A 24,873-nucleotide genomic window follows, 5' to 3' on the forward strand; every position below is an offset into this window, starting at 1 on the left:
CATCTGAACTATCTCTATCTCATCTGAATTATCTCTATCTCATCTGAACTATCTCTGTCTCATCTGAACTATCTCTACCTCATCTGAACTATCTCTATCTCATCTGAACTATCGGTTTCTCAACTGAACTATCTCTATCTCACCTGAACTATCTCTATCTCATCTGAACGTTCTCTATCTCATCTGAACTACCTCTATCTCATCTGAACTATCGCTATCTCATCTGAACTATCGCTTTCTCATCTGAACTGTCGCTATTTCATCTGAACTACCTCTACTTCATCTGAACTATCGCTATCTCATCTGAACTACCTCTATCTCATCTGATCTATCTCTATCTCATCTGAACTATCGCTATGTCATCTGAACTATCTCTATCCCATCTGAACTATCTCTATCTCATCTGAACTATGTCTATCTCATCTGAACTATCTCGATCTCATCTGAACTATCACTATCTGATCTGAACTATCTTTATCTGATCTGATATATCTCTATCTCATCTGAACTATCTCTTTCTCATCTGAACTATCACTATCTCATCTGAACTATCGCTATCTCATCTGAACTAACTCTATTTCATCTGAACTATCGCTTTCACATCTGAACTATCGCTATCTCATCTGAACTGTCGCTATCTCATCTGAACTATCTCTATCTCATCTGAACTATTGCTATTCTCATCTAAACTGTCTCTATCTCATCTGAACTATCTCTATCTCATCTGGACTATCGGTATCTCATCTGAACTATCGCTATCTCATCTGAACTATCTCTATCACATCTGAACTATCGCTTTCTCACCTGAACTACCTCTATCTCAGCTGAACTATCTCTATCTCAGCTGAGCTATCTCTATCTCAGCTGAACTATCGCTGTCTCATCTGAACTAACTCTATCTTATCTGAACTATCGCTATCTCATCTGAACTATCTCTATCTCATCTGAAATATCATTATCTCATCTGAACTATCGCTATCTCATCTGAACTAACTCTATTTCATCTGAACGATCGCTTTCTCATCTGAACTATCGCTATCTCATCTGAACTATCGCTATCTCATTTGAACTATCTCTATCTCATCTGAACTATCTCTATCTCATCTGAACTATCGCTTTCTCACCTGAACTATCTCTATCTCAGCTGAACTATCACAATCTCAGCTGAACTATCGCTATCTCATCTGAACTATCTCTATCTCATCTGAACTAACTCTATTTCATCTGAACTATCGCCTTCTCAACTGAACTATCGCTATCTCATCTGAACTGTCGCTATCTCATCTGAACTATCTCTATCTCATCTGAATTATCGCTTTCTCATCTGAACTGTCTCTATCTCATCTGAACTATCTCTATCCCATCTGAACTATCGGTATCTCATCTGAACTATCGCTATCTCATCTGAACTATCTCTCCCTCATCTGAACTATCTCAATCTCATCTGAACTATCTCTATCTCATCTGAACTATCTCTATCTCATCTGAACTATCTCTATCTCATCTGAACTATCTCTATCTCATCTGAACTATCGCTATCTCATCTGAACTATCACTATCTCATCTGAACTATATCTATCTCATCTGAACTCTCTCTATTCCATCTGAACTATCTCTATCTCATCTGAATTATCTCTATCTCATCTGAACTATCTCTATCTCATCTGAACTATCTCTACCTCATCTGAACTATCTCTATCTCATTTGAACTATCGGTTTCTCAACTGAACTATCTCTATCTCACCTGAACTATCTCTATCTCATCTGAACTTTCTCTATCTCATCTGAACTACCTCTATCTCATCTGAACTATCGCTATCTCATCTGAACTATCGCTTTCTCATCTGAACTGTCGCTATTTCATCTGAACTACCTCTATTTCATCTGAACTATCGCTATCTCATCTGAACTACCTCTATCTCATCTGAACTATCTCTATCTCATCTGAACTATCGCTATGTCATCTGAACTATCTCTATCCCATCTGATCTATCTCTATCTCATCTGAACTATGTCTATCTCATCTGAACTATCTATCTCATCTGAACTATCACTATCTGATCTGAACTATCTCTATCTGATCTGATATATCTCTATCTCATCTGAACTATCTCTTTCTCATCTGAACTTTCACTATCTCATCTGAACTTTCGCTATCTCATCTGAACTAACTCTATTTCATCTGAACTATCGCTTTCACATCTGAACTATCGCTATCTCATCTGAACTATCGCTATCTCATCTGATCTATCTCTATCTCATCTGAGCTATTGCTTTCTCATCTGAACTGTCTCTATCTCAACTGAACTATCTCTATCTCATCTGGACTATCGGTATCTCATCTGAACTATCGCTATCTCATCTGAACTATCTCTATCACATCTGAATTATCGCTTTCTCACCTGAACTATCTCTATCTCAGCTGAACTGTCTCTATCTCAGCTGAACTATCGCTATCTCATCTGAACTATCGCTATCTCATCTGAACTACCTCTATCTTATCTGAACTGTCTCTATCTCATCTGAACTATCGCTTTCTCATCTGAACTGTCTCTATCTCATTTGAACTATCTCTATCTCATCTGAACTATTGCTTTCTCATCTGAAATCTCTATATCATCTGAACTATCTCTATCTCATCTGAACTATCCCTTTCTCATCTGAACTGTCTCTATCTCATCTGAACTATCTCTATCTCATCTGAACTATCGCTATCTCATCTGAACCATCGCTATCTCATCTGAACTATCTCTATCTCATCTGAACTAACGCTTTCTCATCTGAACTATCTCTATCTCATCTGAACTATCTCTATCTCATCTGAACTATCTCCATCTCATCTGAACTATCGCTTTCTCATCTGAACTATCTCTATCTCATCTGAACTATCGCTATCTCATCTGAACTATCTATCTCATCTGAACTATCTCTATCTCATCTGAACTATCTCTATCTTATCTGAACTATCTCTATCTCATCTGAACTATCTCTATCTCATCTGAACTATCGCTTTCTCATCTGAACTATCTCTATCTCATCTGAACTATCTCTATCTCATCTGAACTATCTCTATCTCATCTGAACTATCTCTATCTCATCTGAACTATCTCTATCTCATCTGAACTATTGCTATCTCATCTGAACTATCCCTATCTCATCTGAACTATCTCTATCTCATCTGAACTATCTCTATCTCATCTGAACCACCTCTATCTCATCTGAACTACCTCTATCTCATCTGAACTATCTCTATCTCATCTGAACTACCTGTATCTCATCTCAACTACATCTATCTCATCTGAACTCCCTCTATCTCATCTGAACTATCTCTATCTCATCTGAACTTTCGCTATCTCATCTGAACTATCTCTGTCTCATCTGAATTATCTCTATCTCATCTGAACTATCGCTGTCTCATCTGAACTATCGCTATCTCATCTGAACTATCTCTATCTCATCTGAAGTATCTCTATCTCATCTGAACTATCTCTATCTCATCTGAACTATCTCTATCTCATCTGAACTATCTCTATCTCATCTGAACTATCTCTATCTCATCTGAACTATCTCTATCTCATCTGAACTATCGCTTTCTCAGCTGAACTATCGCTTTCTCATCTGAACTATCTCTATCTCATCTGAACTATCTCTATCTCATCTGAACTACCTCTATCTCATCTGATCTATCTCTATCTCATCTGAACTATCTCTATCTCATGTGAACTATCACTTTCTCATCTGAACTTACTCTATCTCATCTGAACTGTCTCTATCTCATCTGAACTACCGCTATCTCATCTGAACTGTCTCTATCTCATCTGAACTATCTCTCTCTCATCTGAACTATCTCTATCTCATCTGAACTATCTCTATCTCATCTGAACTATCGCTATCTCATCTGAACTGTCTCTATCTCATCTGAAGTATCTCTATCTCATCTGAACTATCTCTATCTCATTGGAACTATCTCTATCTCAAGTGAACGAGCTCTAGCCCATCTGAACTATCTCTATTTCATCTGAATTATCGCTATTTCATCTGAGCTATCTATACCTCATCTGAAGTATCGCTTTCTCATCTGAACTATCACAATCTCATCTGAACTATCTCTATCTCATCTGAACTATCTTCCTCATCTGAACTATCTCTATCTCATCTGAACTTTCGCTTTCGCATCTGAACTATCGCTTTCTCATCTGAACTATCTCTATCACATCTGAACTATCGCTTTCTCATCTGAGCTATCACAATCTCATCTGAACTATCGCTATCTCATCTGAACTATCTCTATCGGATCTGAAATATCGCTGTCTCATCGGAACTATCTCTGTCTCATCTGAACTATCGCTATCTCATCGGAACTATCTCTATCTCATCTGAACTATCTCTATCTCATCTGAACTATCTCTATCTCATCTGAACTATCTCTATCTCATCTGAACTATCTCTATCTCATCTGAACTATCGCTATCTCATCTGAACTATCACTATCTCATCTGAACTATCTCTATCTCATCTGAACTATCTCTATCTCATCTGAACTATCTATATCTCATCTGAACTTTCGCTTTCTCATCTGAACTTTTTCTATCTCATCTGAACTATCGCATTCTGATCTGAACTATCTCTATCTCATCTGAACAATCTCTATCTCATCTGAACTATCGCTTTCTCATCTGAACTATCGCTATCTCATCTGAACTTCCTCTATCTCATCTGAACTATCTCTATCTCATCTGAACTATCATTATCTGATCTGAACTATCTCTATCTGATCTGATACATCTCTATCTCCTCTGAACTAACTCTATCTTATCTGAACTATCGCTATCTCAACTGAACTATCTCTATCTCATCTGAAATAGCACTATCTCATCTGAACTATCGCTATCTCATCTGAACTAACTCTATTTCATCTGAACTATCGCTTTCTCATCTGAACTATCGCTATCTCATCTGAACTATCGCTATCTCATTTGAACTATCTCTATCTCATCTGAACTATCGCTTTCTCAGCTGAACTGTCTCTATCTCATAGGAACTATCTCTATCTCATCTGAACTATCGGTATCTCATCTGAACTATCGCTATCTCATCTGAGCTATCTCTATCTCATCTGAACTATCGCTTTCTCACCTGAACTATCTCTATCTCAGCTGAACTATCTCTATCTCAGCTGAACTATCGCTATCTCATCTGAACTATCTCTATCTCATCTGAACCAACACTATCTCATCTGAACTATCGCTATCTCATCTGAACTAACTCTATTTCATCTGAACTATCGCTTTCTCATCTGAACTATCGCTATCTCATCTGAACTATCGCTATCTCATCTGAACTATCTCTATCTCATCTGAATTATCGCTTTCTCATCTGAACTGTCTCTATCTCATCTGAACTATCTCTATCTCATCTGAACTATCGGTATCTCATCTGAACTATCGCTATCTCATCTGAACTACCTCTACCTCATCTGAACTATCTCTATCTCATCTGAACTATCTCTATCTCATCTGAATTATCTCTATCTCATCTGAACTATCTCTATCTCATCTGAACGATCTCTATCTCATCTGAACTATCGCTATCTCATCTGAACTATCACTATCTCATCTGAACTATATCTATCTCATCTGAACTCTCTCTATTCCATCTGAACTATCTCTATCTCATCTGAATTATCTCTATCTCATCTGAACTATCTCTATCTCATCTGAACTATCTCTACCTCATCTGAACTATCACTATCTCATCTGAACTGTCGGTTTCTCAACTGAACTATCTCTATCTCACCTGAACTATCTCTATCTCATCTGAAATTTCTCTTTCTCATCTGAACTATCTCTATCTCATCTGAACTATCGCTATCGCATCTGAACTATCGCTTTCTCATCTGAACTGTCGCTATTTCATCTGAACTACCTCTATTTCATCTGAACTATCGCTATCTCATCTGAACTACCTCTATCTCATCTGAACTATCTCTATCTCATCTGAACTATCTCTATCTCATCTGAACTATCTCTATCTCATCTGAACTATTGCTATCTCATCTGAACTATCCCTATCTCATCTGAACTATCTCTATCTCATCTGAACTATCTCTATCTCATCTGAACCACCTCTATCTCATCTGAACTACCTCTATCTCATCTGAACTCTCTCTATCTCATCTGAACTACCTGTATCTTATCTCAACTACATCTATCTCATCTGAACTCCCTCTATCTCATCTGAACTATCTCTATCTCATCTGAACTTTCGCTATCTCATCTGAACTATCTCTGTCTCATCTGAATTATCTCTATCTCATCTGAACTATCGCTGTCTCATCTGAACTATCGCTATCTCATCTGAACTATCTCTATCTCATCTGAAGTATCTCTATCTCATCTGAACTATCTCTATCTCATCTGAACTATCTCTATCTCATCTGAACTATCTCTATCTCATCTGAACTATCTCTATCTCATCTTAACTATCTCTATCTCATCTGAACTATCGCTTTCTCAGCTGAACTATCGCTTTCTCATCTGAACTATCTCTATCTCATCTGAACTATCTCTATCTCATCTGAAATACCTCTATCTCATCTGAACTATCTCTATCTCATCTGAACTATCTCTATCTCATCTGAACTATCACTTTCTCATCTGAACTTTCTCTATCTCATCTGAACTGTCTCTATCTCATCTGAACTACCGCTATCTCATCTGAACTGTCTCTATCTCATCTGAACTATCTCTCTCTCATCTGAACTATCTCTATCTCATCTGAACTATCTCTATCTCATCTGAACTATCGCTATCTCATCTGAACTGTCTCTATCTCATCTGAAGTATCTCTATCTCATCTGAACTATCTTTATCTCATCGGAACTATCTCTATCTCAAGTGAACGAGCTCTAGCCCATCTGAACTATCTCTATTTCATCTGAACGATCGCTATTTCATCTGAGCTATCTATACCTCATCTGAAGTATCGCTTTCTCATCTGAACTATCACAATCTCATCTGAACTATCTCTATCTCATCTGAACTATCTTCCTCATCTGAACTATCTCTATCTCATCTGAACTTTCGCTTTCGCATCTGAACTATCGCTTTCTCATCTGAACTATCTCTATCACATCTGAACTATCGCTTTCTCATCTGAGCTATCACAATCTCATCTGAACTATCGCTATCTCATCTGAACTATCTCTATCGGATCTGAAATATCGCTGTCTCATCGGAACTATCTCTGTCTCATCTGAACAATCGCTATCTCATCGGAACTATCTCTTATCTCATCTGAACTATCTCTAGCTCATCTGAACTATCTCTATCTCATCTGAACTATCTCTATCTCATCTGAACTATCTCTATCTCATCTGAACTATCGCTATCTCATCTGAACTATCACTATCTCATCTGAACTATCTCTATCTCATCTGAACTATCTCTATCTCATCTGAACTATCTATATCTCATCTGAACTTTCGCTTTCTCATCTGTAATTTTTCTATCTCATCTGAACTATCGCATTCTGATCTGAACTATCTCTATCTCATCTGAACAATCTCTATCTCATCTGAACTATCGCTTTCTCATCTGAACTATCGCTATCTCATCTGAACTTCCTCTATCTCATCTGAACTATCTCTATCTCATCTGAACTATCACTATCTGATCTGAACTATCTCTATCTGATCTGATACATCTCTATCTCCTCTGAACTAACTGTATCTTATCTGAACTATCGCTATCTCAACTGAACTATCTCTATCTCATCTGAAATAGCACTATCTCATCTGAACTATCGCTATCTCATCTGAACTAACTCTATTTCATCTGAACTATCGCTTTCTCATCTGAACTATCGCTATCTCATCTGAACTATCGCTATCTCATTTGAACTATCTCTATCTCATCTGAACTATCGCTTTCTCATCTGAACTGTCTCTATCTCATATGAACTATCTCTATCTCATCTGAACTATCGGTATCTCATCTGAACTATCGCTATCTCATCTGAACTATCTCTATCTCATCTGAACTATCGCTTCCTCACCTGAACTATCTCTATCTCAGCTGAACTATCTCTATCTCAGCTGAACTATCGCTATCTCATCTGAACTATCTCTATCTCATCTGATCTAACACTTTCTCATCTGAACTATCGCTATCTCATCTGAACTAACTCTATTTCATCTGAACTATCGCTTTCTCATCTGAACTATCGCTATCTCATCTGAACTTTCGCTATCTCATCTGAACTATCTCTATCTCATCTGAATTATCGCTTTCTCATCTGAACTGTCTCTATCTCATCTGAACTATCTCTATCTCATCTGAACTATCGGTATCTCATCTGAACTATCGCTATCTCATCTGAACTAACTCTACCTCATCTGAACTATCTCTATCTCATCTGAACTATCTCTATCTCATCTGAATTATCTCTATCTCATCTGAACTATCTCTATCTCATCTGAACTATCTCTATCTCATCTGAACTATCGCTATCTCATTTGAACTATCACTATCTCATCTGAACTATATCTATCTCATCTGAACTCTCTCTATTCCATCTGAACTATCTCTATCTCATCTGAATTATCTCTATCTGATCTGAACTATCTCTATCTCATCTGAACTATCTCTACCTCATCTGAACTATCTCTATCTCATCTGAACTGTCGGTTTCTCAACTGAACTATCTCTATCTCACCTGAACTATCTCTGTCTCATCTGAAATTTCTCTTTCTCTTCTGAACTATCTCTATCTCATCTGAACTATCGCTATCGCATCTGAACTATCGCTTTCTCATCTGAACTGTCGCTATTTCATCTGAACTACCTCTATTTCATCTGAACTATCGCTATCTCATCTGAACTACCTCTATCTCATCTGAACTATCTCTATCTCATCTGAACTATCTCTATCTCATCTGAACTGTCGCTATGTCATCTGAACTATCTCTCTCCCATCTGAACTATCTCTATCTCATCTGAACTATGTCAATCTCATCTGAACTATCTCTATCTCATCTGAACTATCACTATCTGATCTGAACTATCTCTATCTGATCTGATATATCTCTATCTCATCTGAACTATCTCTATCTCATCTGAACTGTCACTATCTCACCTGAACTATCGCTATCTCATCTGAACTAACTCTATTTCATCTGAACTATCGCTTTCACATCTGAACTATCGCTGTCTCATCTGAACTATCGCTATCTCATCTGAACTATCTCTATCTCATCTGAACTATTTCTTTCTCATCTGAACATGTCTCTATCTCATCTGAACTAACTCTATCTCATCTGGACTATCGGTATCTCGTCTGAACTATCGCTACCTCATCTGAACTATCTCTATCACATCTGAACTATCGCTTTCTCACCTGAACTATCTCTATCTCAGCTGAACTATCTCTATCTCAGCTGAACTATCGCTATCTCATCTGAACTATCGCTATCTCATCTGAACTATCTCTATCTTATCTGAACTGTCTCTATCTCATCTGATCTATCGCTTTCTCATCTGAACTGTCTCTATCTCATCTGAACTATCTCTATCTCATCTGAACTATAGCTTTCTCATCTGAACTACCTCTATCTCATCTGAACTATCTCTATCTCATCTGAACTATCTCTATCTCATCTGAACTATCCCTTTCTCATCTGAACTGTCTCTATCTCATCTGAACTAACTCTATCTCATCTGAACTATCGCTATCTCATCTGAACTATCGCTATCTCATCTGAACTATCTCTGTCTCATCTGAACTATCGCTTTCTCATCTGAACTATCTCTATCTCATCTGAACTATCTCTATCTCATCTGAACTATCTCTATCTCATCTGAACTATCGCTTTCTCATCTGAACTATCTCTATCTCATCTGAACTATCGCTATCTCATCTGAACTATCTATCTCATCTGAACTATCTCTATCTCATCTGAACTATCTCTATCTCATCTGAACTATCTCTATCTCATCTGAACTATCTCTATCTCATCTGAACTATCGCTTTCTCATCTGTACTATCTCTATCCCATCTGAACTATCTCTATCTCATCTGAACTATCTCTATCTCATCTGAACTATCTCTATCTCATCTGAACTATCTCTATCTCATCTGAACTATCTCTATCTCATCTGAACTATTGCTACCTCATCTGAACTATCCCTATCTCATCTGAACTATCTCTATCTCATCTGAACTATCTCTATCTCATCTGAACTACCTCTATCTCATCTGAACTACCTCTATCTCATCTGAACAATCTCTATCTCATCTGAACTACCTCTATCTCATCTGAACTACATCTATCTCATCTGAACTCCCTCTATCTCATCTGAACTATCGCTTTCTCACCTGAACTATCTCTATCTCAGCTGAACTATCTCTATCTCAGCTGAACTATCGCTATCTCATCTGAACTATCTCTAACTCATCTGATCTAACACTATCTCATCTGAACTATCGCTATCTCATCTGAACTAACTCTATTTCATCTGAACTATCGCTTTCTCATCTGAACTATCGCTATCTCATCTGAACTATCGCTATCTCATCTGAACTATCTCTATCTCATCTGAATTATCGCTTTCTCATCTGAACTGTCTCTATCTCATCTGAACTATCTCTATCTCATCTGAACTATCGGTATCTCATCTGAACTATCGCTATCTCATCTGAACTACCTCTACCTCATCTGAACTATCTCTATCTCATCTGAACTATCTCTATCTCATCTGAATTATCTCTATCACATCTGAACTATCTCTATCTCATCTGAACTATCTCTATCTCATCTGAACTATCGCTATCTCATCTGAACTATCACTATCTCATCTGAACTATATCTATCTCATCTGAACTCTCTCTATTCCATCTGAACTATCTCTATCTCATCTGAATTATCTCTATCTCATCTGAACTATCTCTATCTCATCTGAACTATCTCTACCTCATCTGAACTATCTCTATCTCATCTGAACTGTTGGTTTCTCAACTGAACTATCTCTATCTCACCTGAACTATCTCTATCTCATCTGAAATTTCTCTTTCTCATCTGAACTATCTCTATCTCATCTGAACTATCGCTGTCGCATCTGAACTATCGCTTTCTCATCTGAACTGTCGCTATTTCATCTGAACTACCTCTATTTCATCTGAACTATCGCTATCTCATCTGAACTACCTCTATCTCATCTGAACTATCTCTATCTCATCTGAACTATCTCTATCTCATCTGAACTGTCGCTATGTCATCTGAACTATCTCTATCCCATCTGAACTATCTCTATCTCATCTGAACTATGTCAATCTCATCTGAACTATCTCTATCTCATCTGAACTATCACTATCTGATCTGAACTATCTCTATCTGATCTGATATATCTCTATCTCATCTGAACTATCTCTATCTCATCTGAACTGTCACTATCTCATCTGAACTATCGCTATCTCATCTGAACTAACTCTATTTCATCTGAACTATCGCTTTCACATCTGAACTATCGCTGTCTCATCTGAACTATCGCTATCTCATCTGAACTATCTCTATCTCATCTGAACTATTGCTTTCTCATCTGAACATGTCTCTATCTCATCTGAACTATCTCTATCTCATCTGGACTATCGGTATCTCGTCTGAACTATCGCTACCTCATCTGAACTATCTCTATCACATCTGAACTATCGCTTTCTCACCTGAACTATCTCTATCTCAGCTGAACTATCTCTATCTCAGCTGAACTATCGCTATCTCATCTGAACTATCGCTATCTCATCTGAACTATCTCTATCTTATCTGAACTGTCTCTATCTCATCTGATCTATCGCTTTCTCATCTGAACTGTCTCTATCTCATCTGAACTATCTCTATCTCATCTGAACTATAGCTTTCTCATCTGAACTACCTCTATCTCATCTGAACTGTCTCTATCTCATCTGAACTATCTCTATCTCATCTGAACTATCCCTTTCTCATCTGAACTGTCTCTATCTCATCTGAACTATCTCTATCTCATCTGAACTATCGCTAGCTCATCTGAACTATCGCTATCTCATCTGAACTATCTCTGTCTCATCTGAACTATCGCTTTCTCATCTGAACTATCTCTATCTCATCTGAACTATCTCTATCTCATCTGAACTATCTCTATCTCATCTGAACTATCGCTTTCTCATCTGAACTATCTCTATCTCATCTGAACTATCGCTATCTCATCTGAACTATCTATCTCATCTGAACTATCTCTATCTCATCTGAACTATCTCTATCTCATCTGAACTATCTCTATCTCATCTGAACTATCTCTATCTCATCTGAACTATCGCTTTCTCATCTGTACTATCTCTATCTCATCTGAACTATCTCTATCTCATCTGAACTATCTCTATCTCATCTGAACTATCTCTATCTCATCTGAACTATCTCTATCTCATCTGAACTATCTCTATCTCATCTGAACTATTGCTATCTCATCTGAACTATCCCTATCTCATCTGAACTATCTCTATCTCATCTGAACTATCTCTATCTCATCTGAACTACCTCTATCTCATCTGAACTACCTCTATCTCATCTGAACTATCTCTATCTCATCTGAACTACCTCTATCTCATCTGAACTACATCTATCTCATCTGAACTCCCTCTATCTCATCTGAACTATCTCTATCTCATCTGAACTTTCGCTATCTCAGCTGAACTATCTCTATCTCATCTGAACTATCTCTATCTCATCTGAACTATCGCTATCTCATCTGAACTATCGCTATCTCATCTGAACTATCTCTATCTCATCTGAAGTATCTCTATCTCTTCTGAACTATCTCTATCTCATCTGAACTATCTCTATCTCATCTGAACTATCTCTATCTCATCTGAACTATCTCTATCTCATCTGAACTATCTCTATCTCATCTGAACTATCGCTTTCTCATCTGAACTATCGCTTTCTCATCTGAACTTTCTCTATCTCATCTGAACTGTCTCTATCTCATCTGAACTACCGCTATCTCATCTGAACTGTCTCTATCTCATCTGAACTATCTCTCTCTCATCTGAACTATCTCTATCTCATCTGAACTATCTCTATCTCATCTGAACTATCGCTATCTCATCTGAACTGTCTCTATCTCATCTGAAGTATCTCTATCTCATCTGAACTATCTCTATCTCATCGGAACTATCTCTATCTCAACTGAACCAGCTCTATCTTATCTGAACTAGCTGTTGCTCATCTGAACTGTCTGTATCTTATCTGATCTAGTTGATTAGAGTTAAGGAACTGAAGAGGAGCTGTTACGCTACTGGGTGTATACTGTAGGCCACCAAATAGTGGGAAAGAGATAGAGGAGCAAATTTGCTGTCAAATTTCAGAAAGATGCGAGAACAACAGAGTGGTGAGAATGGGGACTGCAATTACCCTAATATAAACTGTGAAAATAACAGTATGAAGGGCAAGGAGGTGAAGAATTCATGAAATATGTGCAGGCGAATGTTCTAATCAGTGTGTTTCCAGCCAAATGGGGAAGGAAGTAGTGCTGGATCTAGCTCTAGGGGATGAAGTGGGGTAAGTGGAGTATGTTTCAGTGGGAGAGCATTTGGGAAACAGTGATCATATTATCATTAGGTTTCCGAGTAGTTATGGAAACGGACATGGTGCAATCAAATGTAAAAATACTCAACTGGAGGAGAGCTAATTTCAGTGACCCAAGTGGATTGAAATCAAAGATTGGCAGGTAAAACAGCAAATGAGCAATGGGAGGCCTTCAAAGATGAGATACTTAGGTACAGACCAGACATATTTCCACAAGGATGAAAGGAAGGGTGCCCAAAGCTAGAACTCCCTCGATGACTTAAGATATAGAGAATAAAATTATTCAGAAAAAGGAGGCTTATGACAAATATCAGTCTCATAACACAGTGAAGACCAAGCTGAATGCAAAATGTACAGAGCAGTACTGAGAAAGGAAATAAGAGGGACAAAGAGAGGATATGAGAATAGATTAGTGGTTAACATGAAAGGGAATCCAAAAGTCTTTTATAAACACATAATTATTAGAGTAGTCAAACGAAGGGTGGAACTGATTAGGGACCAAAACGAAGATATTCTAGTAAAGCAGAGGATGTGGTTGAGGTAAAAATGTGCACTTTGCATCCGTCTTCACTAGAGAAGAGGATGCTGCCAATTTCACAGTAAAGGAGGAGGGGGTAGAGAAATTTTATAGGATAAAAATAGATAAAGAGAATGTACTTAAATGGTTGCAGTGATCAAAGTAAAAAGTCACCCGGTCCGAATGGGATGCATCCAAGGTTATTGAAGCCATTAAGGGTGAAGATAGTGGAGATTCTGGCCACAATCTCCTTAGATATGGGAGTGATGCCAAAGGACTGGAAGTTTGCAAATGTTACACCTCTGTTAAAAAAAGGGAGGGAGATTGTGAAGGAATGAGCCATAAAACCTATTTAGAAAAATACACTGTCTTATGAAAGAATTCTGGCCTTATTAAAACATGACAAACTGGGTTTGGAAATTTAGAAACCGAACTCTGAACTAGCTGTGAAAGCCTTCTGGCTATTGAGATAAGATAGTTGTTGACCCTGAATAAATAACCTTATTGAAACAGAAGGTGCATGGCTCTGACAAGCTGGCCTTTGGGAACAAAACAATGGTTCACCCTGGATAAGGAGTTCTACTTTAAACTTTGTAAAGGTGGCACATAAGATAAGAAACATCTGCCCTCGTAAAGGTGGAGGGGCGGCCGGCCGCATTCCCGGCAGCTGCCTGGCTGCACCTCCCTCCCCGGGCTCCTGCACCACCCCCCCGCGGCATTGGTGTGTCACTCCCGCGAGCCCGGCACTTCTCCGTGGTGCCGGGCTCATTTGCCAGGGGAATCCAGCGGCGATCTCACGGCTGCAGGCAGCTCCTCCTTAAGAGAAGGAGGAGGCCTGCAGTACCCCAGCCTGCCGCACCGCATCGGATGCCGCAGCGGCAGCTGGACGCCTGAAACTGACATTCTTCACCCCAAACGAGGCGGCCAAACCCTCCAATAGTGCCCGCCTCCATGTTGGAACTGAATTTCAGGCGGGCGCTACGGGAATCCGGCCGAGCGCTAAATTTCGGGCGCTAAAGACCTGGCGGGGCTATACCTAATTTCTAGGCCAGTATGTTTTCGCTTTTTAGAATTGTTAATGTTGCGATTGACTGATTCACCAACTGTAAATTGCATGTCTGTTCTTTAATAAATCTCTATATATTTTTAGAATTGGCTTGCATAAGTCTTCTGTATCAAAAAATCGCGAACTCAATCTCTGTACACTCTTTGGTGAAGAGTTACAGTTCTGGGGGAGTTTTCCGGACCCTCATAATATCTGGGACATTACAGTCTCGCTGAACTTATTAAAAGTGCTATCTGGAGGATGGTAACATTCTCAGGTTGTTCCTTTCCTTTAGGGAGAGATAGCCGGACCTTTCGACCCAATTAAGCATCTTTAGGATTCGGCTACCTCAAACTTTAGTTGAAAGTGAACATCTGAGAAATCCACCTGATCCAGGGTATCCCTAAATGGACTAGGACTAGTAAATATTCCTTCAAGATAAACCCAGCAACTACAGGCCAGTCAGCCTAATGTCAGTGGTGGAGAGATTTTTAGAGACAATAATTTGGGACAAAATTAATTGTCACTTGGAAAATTATGGATTAATAAATGACTGTTAGCAGGGATTTGCTAAAAGCAAATCTTGTTTGACTAACTTGATCGAGTTCTTTGGTGAAGTAACGGAGAGGGTTGAGGAGGGTAGTGCGGTTGATGTTGTGTATATGGACTTTCAAAAGGCATTTGATAAAGTGCCACATAATAGGCTTGCCAGCAATCCTAAAGCCCACAAGATTAAAGGGGCAGTGACAGTGTGAATACAAAATTGGCTAAGGGACAGAATGCAGAGAGCAGCGGTGAATGGTTGTTTTTCAGACTGGAGGGAAGGATACAGTGGTGTCCCCAGGGGTTGGTATTAGGACCACTTCTCATTTTCCTGTATATTAATGACTTGGACTCGGGATTACAGGGCATAATTTCAAAGTTTGCGGATGATATGAAACTTGGAAAAGTAATAAATAGTAAAGAGGAGGGTAGTAACAGACCTCAGGAGGTCATAGACAGACTGGTGAAATGGGCAGACACATGGCAGATACAATTTAATGCAGAGAATTGTGAATTGATGCTGTCAGGGTTGGGGAGCCACGGGGCCGTGTAGATACGGGGCCGTGCTCTCCGGGCAAGGTAGGTTCTGGACCCAAGTGCAGAAACCAGGCTAGAGGCAGGTGTACAATCTTAAGGAACAGTACTTTATTCATTACTTAACTAGATTCACACATAACTAGATTCATACAAGGAACCCAACAGCATACGTAAGAACTCGAGACAGGAACACCACATCATACATAGAACTCGAGAGAAGAACAATATACATAGAACTCGAGACAAGTTACAAAACGGCTAGTCAAGAATAGGAACTCAGGACAGCTTCCATGAGGCAACCTACTTGTCCATACTGAGCTGGGATAAGCTTACCACAAGCGCAACCAGCTTGCCGAGACGAGACTCGAGACAAGCTATCATGAGGGGCTGCCGCAGGGGTAACAGGCTTATCAATACAAAGCTCAAGACAAGCGCCAGCATGGCAACACGCTAGTCCAGCCCAGCACCTTATCAAGACTAAGAACAACAAGAACACAGACTTAGTTACATCTTAAATACAGAGCTCGAGAGAACCATGGCAACCAGCTAGTCAAAGCCAGGAGCCACAGAGCGAAGGCTAGTCCCCAGATCCCCGGTTAGGACTGAGCAAGGAGAGAAGCAACCACAGAACTTATATACCAAGAAAACCAGGTGAAACCCATGAACAGCTAACAGGCCGTTAAGAATTAACACAGGAGGCTAGGAACAATTAACAAAGGGCTAGAACCAAACAAGTGAAGGTGCCATCTAGAGGCTACAGAAGGAACTGACTGGCACCCTCACAGATGCACTTTCAAAGGACGATGAGGAGAGGCAACGTGAACTAAATGGTACAATTTTAAAGGGATGCGGGAACAGAGAGACTTGAGGGTGTACATACACAATTCTGTGAAGGTGGCAGGACAAGTTGATAAGGCTGTTATAAAAACATATGGGACCTTTCTCTTTATAAATAGAGGCAAAAAGTGCAAAAGCAAGGAAATTATGATGAACTGTTATAAATCACTGGTTAGGACCCAGCTGGAATATTGTGTTCAATTCTGGGCACCACACTTTAGGAAGGATGTCAAGACCTTGGAGAGGGTGCAGAGGAGATTGAATAGAATGGTACCAGGAAGGAGGCTCTTTAGTTATGTGGAAAGACTGAAGAAGATGGTGTTGTTCTCCTTAGAGCATAGACGGTTAAGGGGCGATTTAACAGAAGTGTTCAAAATCATGAAGGGTTTTGACAGAGTCAAGGAGAAACTGCTTCCACTGGCAGGAGGGTCGGTAACCAGAGGACACAGATTTAAGGTGATTGGCAAAAGAGCCAGAGGTGCGATGATGAGAATTTGTTTACACAGTGAGTTGTTGTGATCTGGAATGCATTGCCTGAAAGGGCGGTGGAAGCAGATTCAATAATAACATTCAAAAGGGAATTGGATAGATAGTTGAAAGGGAAAATATTTGCATGTCCGTGGGGATAGAGCAGGGGGAGTGGGACTAATTGGACAGCTCGTTCAAAGAGCCAGCACAGATATGATGGGCCGAATGGCCTCCTTCTATGCTATAAGAGTCTATGGGGAAACATTTGAATGGTTAGCACCTCCCATTAGCGCCTCTGTGGGGCGCTAGCAACTTAGCCCCCGAGCGCGGCGATTTTAGCGCCACTCGCGAAGTTGACCTGTCATTTTGCGGCGGCACTAAACACTACCGCCACGATCTCCTGCGCCCACAGACCGTGACATCAGTCGAGCGTGCAATGCCCCGGTAGCGCCCCGGACTGGGTATTGAGTCACGGCACCTGCCTTAGCGCCTGCTGCTAGGAACAACAGGTAGAAGGGAACATTTTCGGGAAGGGGCTGGGGATGCTCTGCTTTTTCTTGTCGTCAAAATTTTTGGTACACGCAGGTTGAGAGGGAGAGAGATGCCTGGGAAGATTTAACGCTAGCCTAAGGGGTTTTGGCCCTCAGCACCACTTTTGAGGTTCCTAAGCGCCAAGCTGTTTTCCTGGGCCTATCCATTAGTGCTTCCAACAGAATTGCTTTTGAGGTCTTGCCAGGCCGAGATTCAAGACTGCAATGAGCAGGGTGTGGCTGGCCAGCAAGATGGCCCCTTGTGGCAGAACCACTGAATGACTCTGGCTAACTGTATATAATTCTCTTTAACGATGTTCTAACACCAGCCTAAAGCTGTACCAAATGCGATGGCATCACGTCGCAAACCATGGGGCTGCCCAGGCAGTCCTCGTGGCATCTCCGTTGAGTAAAGGCCTGTTTAATTGTTCTCTTGCGTCGATCTCCATTATTCGTAGGAATTCGTTAATTCCTACATTGGTGGCCCCGTTTTTGTGAACGTTTTCACAAAAGAAGAGCACAGCATGGAAGCAAATGCCGTTTCACTAAAGCTACCGCAGTTCTGGGAGCAGCAAGCGCCCTCGTGGTTGATTCAGGTCGAGGCCTAGTTCGCCCTGAGGAACATCGATGCGGATCAGACCAAGTACCTTTATGTGGTCTCCGCACTCGACAGCTCTACCGCCTCTCGGATTGTCAGCCTCCTCGAAAATACCCCCCAAAGGAGCGCAAGTATGAAACCCTCAAAGCGCGGTTACTGCAGGTTTTCGGGCTCATAAAATCGGAGCGCGCCCGTCGATTACTCGTTATGCCCGGGCTCGGGGATTCCAAGCCTTCAGAGCTGCTGAGCCAAATGCTCACACTCCTGGGCTCAGAACGGGAATGTTTCCTATTCCGCGTGATTTTCCTCAGCCAACTGCCTGAACAGGTACAAGCTGCCCTGGCCAGTTCTGAAATTGAAGACTGCGCAACACTCGCTGCGGAAGCTGACAAAATTTTCGCTGTAACTCGGCAGTACTGCGCCACCACGAGGCACCCATCCCCCGCAGACGCTGCCTCAGCTCGTCAGCCTGCTGGGCTGTGTTTCTACCACGTGCAGTTCGGCGCGAAGGCGAAGCATTGCCGCCCTCCCTGCAGTTTTCTCCAACAGAACAAACCACAATGGACACTGCGACCACCGAGGAACGGGTCTAACGGGCATCCCGTGGCCACGATGGCGATCGGCAATGTGGAAAAATTGCTGTTCATCACTGATACCCTCTCCGGTCATCGTTTTCTGTGCTACACCGGAGCGCAGTGCAGCATTTTACCCGCGTCCGCCCTCGATGTGCAGACGGGGAATCACGCCCCGCCCTTGAAGCGGCCAATGGCGGAACAATTCGGACCTTCAGCAGATGGCGAGTGGAGGTGTCGCTCGGGGGGCAACATTTTCACTGGGAGTTTTTTATGGCCAAAACTTCCCAGCCCCTCCTCAACGCGGATTTCCTGTGCGCCAACAGCCTCCTGGTCGACGTTAGGAACCGGCGGCTCATCAACGCATCAACTTATAATTCTCTTCCGTGTTACCGCAGTAACACTACATCGCGCACCGTCTCCTGTGCGTTCCCGACTCCTGATGAGTTCGCTCGCCTGCTCGGCAAATTCCCCGACCTGACAAGACCCACGTTCTCCTCCACAGCCACGAAACATGGTGTGGAACACCACATCACCACCAACGGCCCCCCGGTCTACGCGCGGGCCCAGCACCTGGAACCTGGCAAGCTGGCGGTCGCAAAGGCGGAGTTCGCAACCATGGAACGGTTAGGGATTATTCGCCGGTCAAATAGTCCCTGGTCTTCACCCCTCCATATCGTCCCGAAGCCTGGCGGTGGATGGCGGCCATGCGGCGACTATCAACGCCTAAACGACGCCACCACTCCTGATCGGTACCCGATCCCCCATGTTCAGGATTTCTCTGCCCATTTGGCAGGGAACACCGTGTTCTTCCAAAGTCGACCTCGTCCGGGGCTACCACCAGGTCCCAGTTCATCCACAAGAAGTCCAGAAGACCGCAGTCATCACCCTGTTCGGCCTCTTCGAGGTTTTACGAATGCCGTTTGGGTTAAAGAACGCCGCCCAGGCTTTCCAACGCCTGATGGACTCCGTGCTGTGGAACCTCAAGTTCCTCTTCATCTGCCTAGACGATATTCTAATTGCCAGTCCCACTAAGGAAGAACATACCTGTCACCTACGCGCCCTTTTTCGCCACCTCAGCCAACACGGCCTGATTATCAACCTGGCCAAGTGTCACTTTGGCCTGCACCAAATTGACTTCCTGGGGCATCGCATCACCTCAGAGGGAGCGGTTCCTTTACCTTCGAAAGTAGAGGCGGTGACATCCTTTCCACGCCCGCAGAACGTAAAAGCCCTGCAGGAATTCCTAGGCATGGTAAACTTTTACCACCGTTTTGTGCCTAAGGCGGCACTACTCATGCAGCCCTTGTAGGAGGCCCTCAAGGGCAAGACTGGCAAGAACCCGGTAGACTGGATGGATGACATGACCTGAGCGTTCGCCGACACCAAAGGCACCTTAGCCAACGCGACAATGCTGGTGCACCCGCTGCCAGGAGCCACCATTGCCCTCACCACCGACGCATTGGACTACGCAGTCGGTGCCGTGCAACAGCAGTGGGTGAACAGGACGTGGCAGCCGTTGGCATTCTTCAGCCGTCCACTACGGCAGAACGAGAGAGCATACAGCACGTTCGACGGGGAGTTGCTCTTTCTTTTTCTGGCCATCCGCCATTTTCGGTTCCTACTGGAAGGACGTCCTTTCACTGTCTTTGTGGACCATAAGCCACTAACTTTTGCAATGGCCAAGACCGCCGAACCGTGGTCAGCCCGACAGCAGCGTCAACTGACCTACATATCCGAATTCACCACGGATATACAGCACGTGGCCAGTAAGGACGACCTGGTGGCAGACTGCCTCTCCCGTGCGATCGTCAATACGGTTCATTTGGGCATCGACTACGCCCTCATGGCAGCAGACCAAGCCTCAGACCCGGAAGTCCAAGCTTACAGAACGGCCATCACGGGCCTCCAGTTGGTCGACGTCAAGTTCCATTCGGCAGGTACCATGCTGTTTTGTGACGTCTCCGTACAGGATCCTCGCCCTGTCGTGCCGGTCATCTGGCGCTGCAAAGTGTTCGACGCCATACATGGGTTGTCACACCCAGGAATGAAGGCCTCTCAGAAACTGATGTCAGCGAAATTTGTGTGGCATGGCATGCATAAAGATGTCCGCGACTGGGCCAAAACCTGCGTGGTCTGCCAAAAGGCCATGGTACAGCCCCACATCAAAGCTCCGTTGGCCACCTTCACAGTTCCAGAGCGACGTTTTGACCATGTCAACGTGGACCTGGTAGGACCACTCCCACCCTCCCATGGGTTTTCACACATCCTGACCATGGTTGATCGCGCCACCAGATGGCCGGAGGCGGTCCCCCTGTCATCCACTACTTCAGCGGACGTGGCCAGGGTGTTCATTTCCTCCTGGATCGCCTGTTTTGGAGTGCCCGCAGATATTTCGTCAGACAGGGGACCGCAGTTTTCCTCCGAACTCTGGAATGCAGTGGCCCAAGGACTCGGTGTCAAATTGCACTGCACCACAGCCTACCGCCCACAGGTGAATGCCCTTTGCGAATGCTTCCACCGGTCAATGAAAGCCACCCTGATGGCCAGCCTCCAGTACGCTGGATGGGCAGACAAGCTACCGTGGGTCTTGTTGGGCTTTCGCACGGCCCCCAAAGAAGACCTTCACTCGTCATCAGCGGAGCTTGTGTATGGTCAGCCGCTGCGAGTCCCGGGGGACTTCCTACCAACATCGACGGAGCCATGGTCCGCATCTGCCCAGCTTGCTAGTCACCAAGAGGCGGCCAGATGTTTTGCACCGGTGCCCACTTTGCACCATGGGCTGCAGAGGTCACACGTTCCCACGGAGTTTCACAAGGCTGAATACGTTTTTATTCGCCATGACGCACATAGGGATCCGCTCAAGGCCCCATATACCGGTCCCTTCCACGTGTTGGAAGCAGGGGACAAAACCTTCACGGTAGATGTCGGTGGTAAACAGGACCACATTTCGGTCGACCGCTTAAAGCCTGCACATTTAGACCTCGACCGCCCCGTCGAGACAGCACAACCGCCGAGACGGGGTCGGCCACCCATCGTCGTTACGGCAGACCAAGTGCGACCACCCGCCAGACCACCAGCCAACCAGCAGCCTCTGCTTCGAGAGTACAGGAGTCGTTCTGACAGGCTCATCAGACCCCCTCACCATTTGACTTTGTCCATTAAAGCGAATTCTGGCGGGGCGCATGTGGCAGAACCACTGAATGACCCTGGCTAACTGTATATAATTCTCTTAACGATGTTCTAACACCAGCCTAAACCTGTACCATTGTTTTAGGCATTACTGTGTTTTGTATATAGAGTTTGCATGTACAGGGCGTGGCCCCTTTAAGAGCGCGGGACAATGCGGGTAAACGTGATGACGTCATGTCGCAAACCACGGGGCTGCCCAGGCAGTCCTCGTGGCATCTCCGTTGAGTAAAGACCTGTTTAATTGTTCTCTTGCGTCGATCTCCGTTATTCGTAGGAATTCGTTAATTCCTACACCCTCCCCTTTAAGAACTGGATGGCGCCAGTCTGTCTGGCTTCCATGGTAACTGACATTGCCTGAGCTTCGGTAGCGTTCTGAGGTAGCACCTCGCTCCCCGACATTAGCGCTTTAAGAGAGGTGCGTAGCGCCTGATTTAGCTCTCAAATCACCTCCAGGGGCGATAGAGGCGAATTTTGCATTCGGAGGCGATAATTAGCGCCGGGCTCTAAACTTTGCGCCCGGCCGATATTAACGCCCCAAAATGGGCGATACCCAATTTTTCCCCCTATGATTCTATGATCTCTCTCATAACCGCATTGGGCCATGTTCTCTTTCACTCTCTTTCTACGTCTTCTCCCTGCTTCCAGCTCTTGTGGAGAGGAGACACCGCACGGCACTGAGTTTCCTGTCAGCCTCACTTTACTTTTAAATGCCAGCCTTTTCAGCGCCGCCCACATTCCGAGAATGAATAAAAAGCACTGCAGCTCGAGTTTCAAAGTGTTGTGGTGAGAACTGTGATCAGAGATCAGTCCGAGCTCAGCCTGCAACAGGAAGTTTCATGAGTTGAAGCAGGGAAGAGTGAACATGAAGCAAAGACTGCACGGTGAGTGTCAGCTTCAGTTCTGGGGCGCTGAGTTTAACGCTCATTCTGTTACATTCTGATGATATTCCAGGGATTGGAATGAAACAGTTGAGGTTACCCAGTGTAATATTTATCTCCAGGGCATTGGGAGCCTCTGTGTACTTTTGCGAGACTTGCTTGTTGAGCACAAGCAGTCATGGGGGATTGTCCAGCGACGGGCGGTGAGTTTGGCCAGGCTGATGAAGAGTCACTTTATTGCATCTTTCCCTTTGGAATCTCACTGCGCTGAGTGAGCTTTGACAGGTGGTTTGTCCCGTGTCAGGTAACACATCAAATTCCCAGTCACAAGATTATTAGGTGCTGTGTCTTCAGGAACGTTGCAGTAAGCGTGACTCTGTGTAAATTAAAACATTTTCCTGCTTTGTGTAGAAATACAAGGGGCCAGATCTGGCTGTAAAAATAACGTGTTTAACGACGCTCACCATTATTAATGTGCAAATCGGCCAGCAAGTTCAGGGGGTGAAGAGATGTGCCATGAATCTGAAATATGTCATACTCACAGAATCATACCTATCAGCCAAAATCCCACACTCCCTGGGTATGTCCCGTCCCACCGGCAGGACAGACCCACCAGGGGTGGCGGCACAGTGATACACAGAGTGCCCCTGGAAGTCCTCAACATTGACTCCGGACCCCATGAAGTCTCATGGCTTCAGGTCAAACATGGGCAAGGAAACCTTCTGCTGATTACCACTGACCGCCCTCCCTCAGCTGATGAATCAGTACTCCTCCATGTTGAACACCACTTGGAAGAAGCACTGAGAGTAGCAAGGGCACAGAATGCACTCTGGGTGGGGGACTTCAATGTTCATCACCAATGGTGGCTCGGTAGCACCACTACTGACCGAGCTGGCCGAGTCCTGAAGGATATAGCTGCCAGTCTGGGCCTGCGACAGGTGGTGAGTGAACCAACACGAGGGAAAAACCTACTTGACCTCATCCTCACCAATCTACCTGTTGCAGCTGCATCTGTCCATGACAGTATTGATAGTAGTGACCACCGCAGATTCAGAACAGATCTAGCAGCTCAGGACTGGACATCCATGAGACACTGTTTCTCTTCCTGTACTTGATTTGACTCTAATTCACCCTATTTCCTTCTCCGTCGTTCCTCTGTTTCTTTCTCAATCGTTAAATCTCATTGGTTAAAGATAGAGGCCTGGAAATTCAGTTGTTTGCGCCAGCCGTTAGCGCCAGAAAAGGGTATATTTCCGGCGCTAGCCACTTAGCGCCCGGGCGCCGCCGGATCTGCGCCTACGCCGAAATTCAGTTGGGATTTAGCGCCGGCGCAAAGTGTTAGCGCCCGCTCAGCTGCGCGCGCATCTTATGACGTCATTTGGGTGTGCAACGCCGTTTGTGCGCCCCAAACCGGAAATTCAGTGGCGCCCGCCCAATGTGGGCGTGGCGCTGTTAAGAACTGTGAAGTGGAACTCAACAGAGGCCCTGTGGGATTCGGGGAGCGCTAATTAAAGGGCACATCCACTCACCCATAAAGGCCAGCC

General features: G+C 43.4%; 1 protein-coding gene across 1 annotated transcript in view; it reads left to right on the plus strand.

Annotated features, from left to right (window-relative positions):
- Window positions 1-23,238: 23,238 nt before the first annotated feature.
- The window catches only part of LOC147108475 (uncharacterized), a 113,345-nt gene continuing 111,710 nt past the window's right edge, over window positions 23,239-24,873 (plus strand). The window contains exon 1 of the mRNA XM_086005120.1: window positions 23,239-23,332. Coding sequence (XP_085861246.1) covers window positions 23,314-23,332 — 19 coding nt within the window. The 5' untranslated portion in view covers window positions 23,239-23,313. The remainder of the gene's footprint in view (window positions 23,333-24,873) is intronic.

Source organism: Somniosus microcephalus, chromosome 13 (assembly GCF_052327205.1).
Source record: "Somniosus microcephalus isolate GS21.2 chromosome 13, FLI_Smic_1.0, whole genome shotgun sequence".
Taxonomy (NCBI): Eukaryota; Metazoa; Chordata; class Chondrichthyes; order Squaliformes; family Somniosidae; genus Somniosus; species Somniosus microcephalus.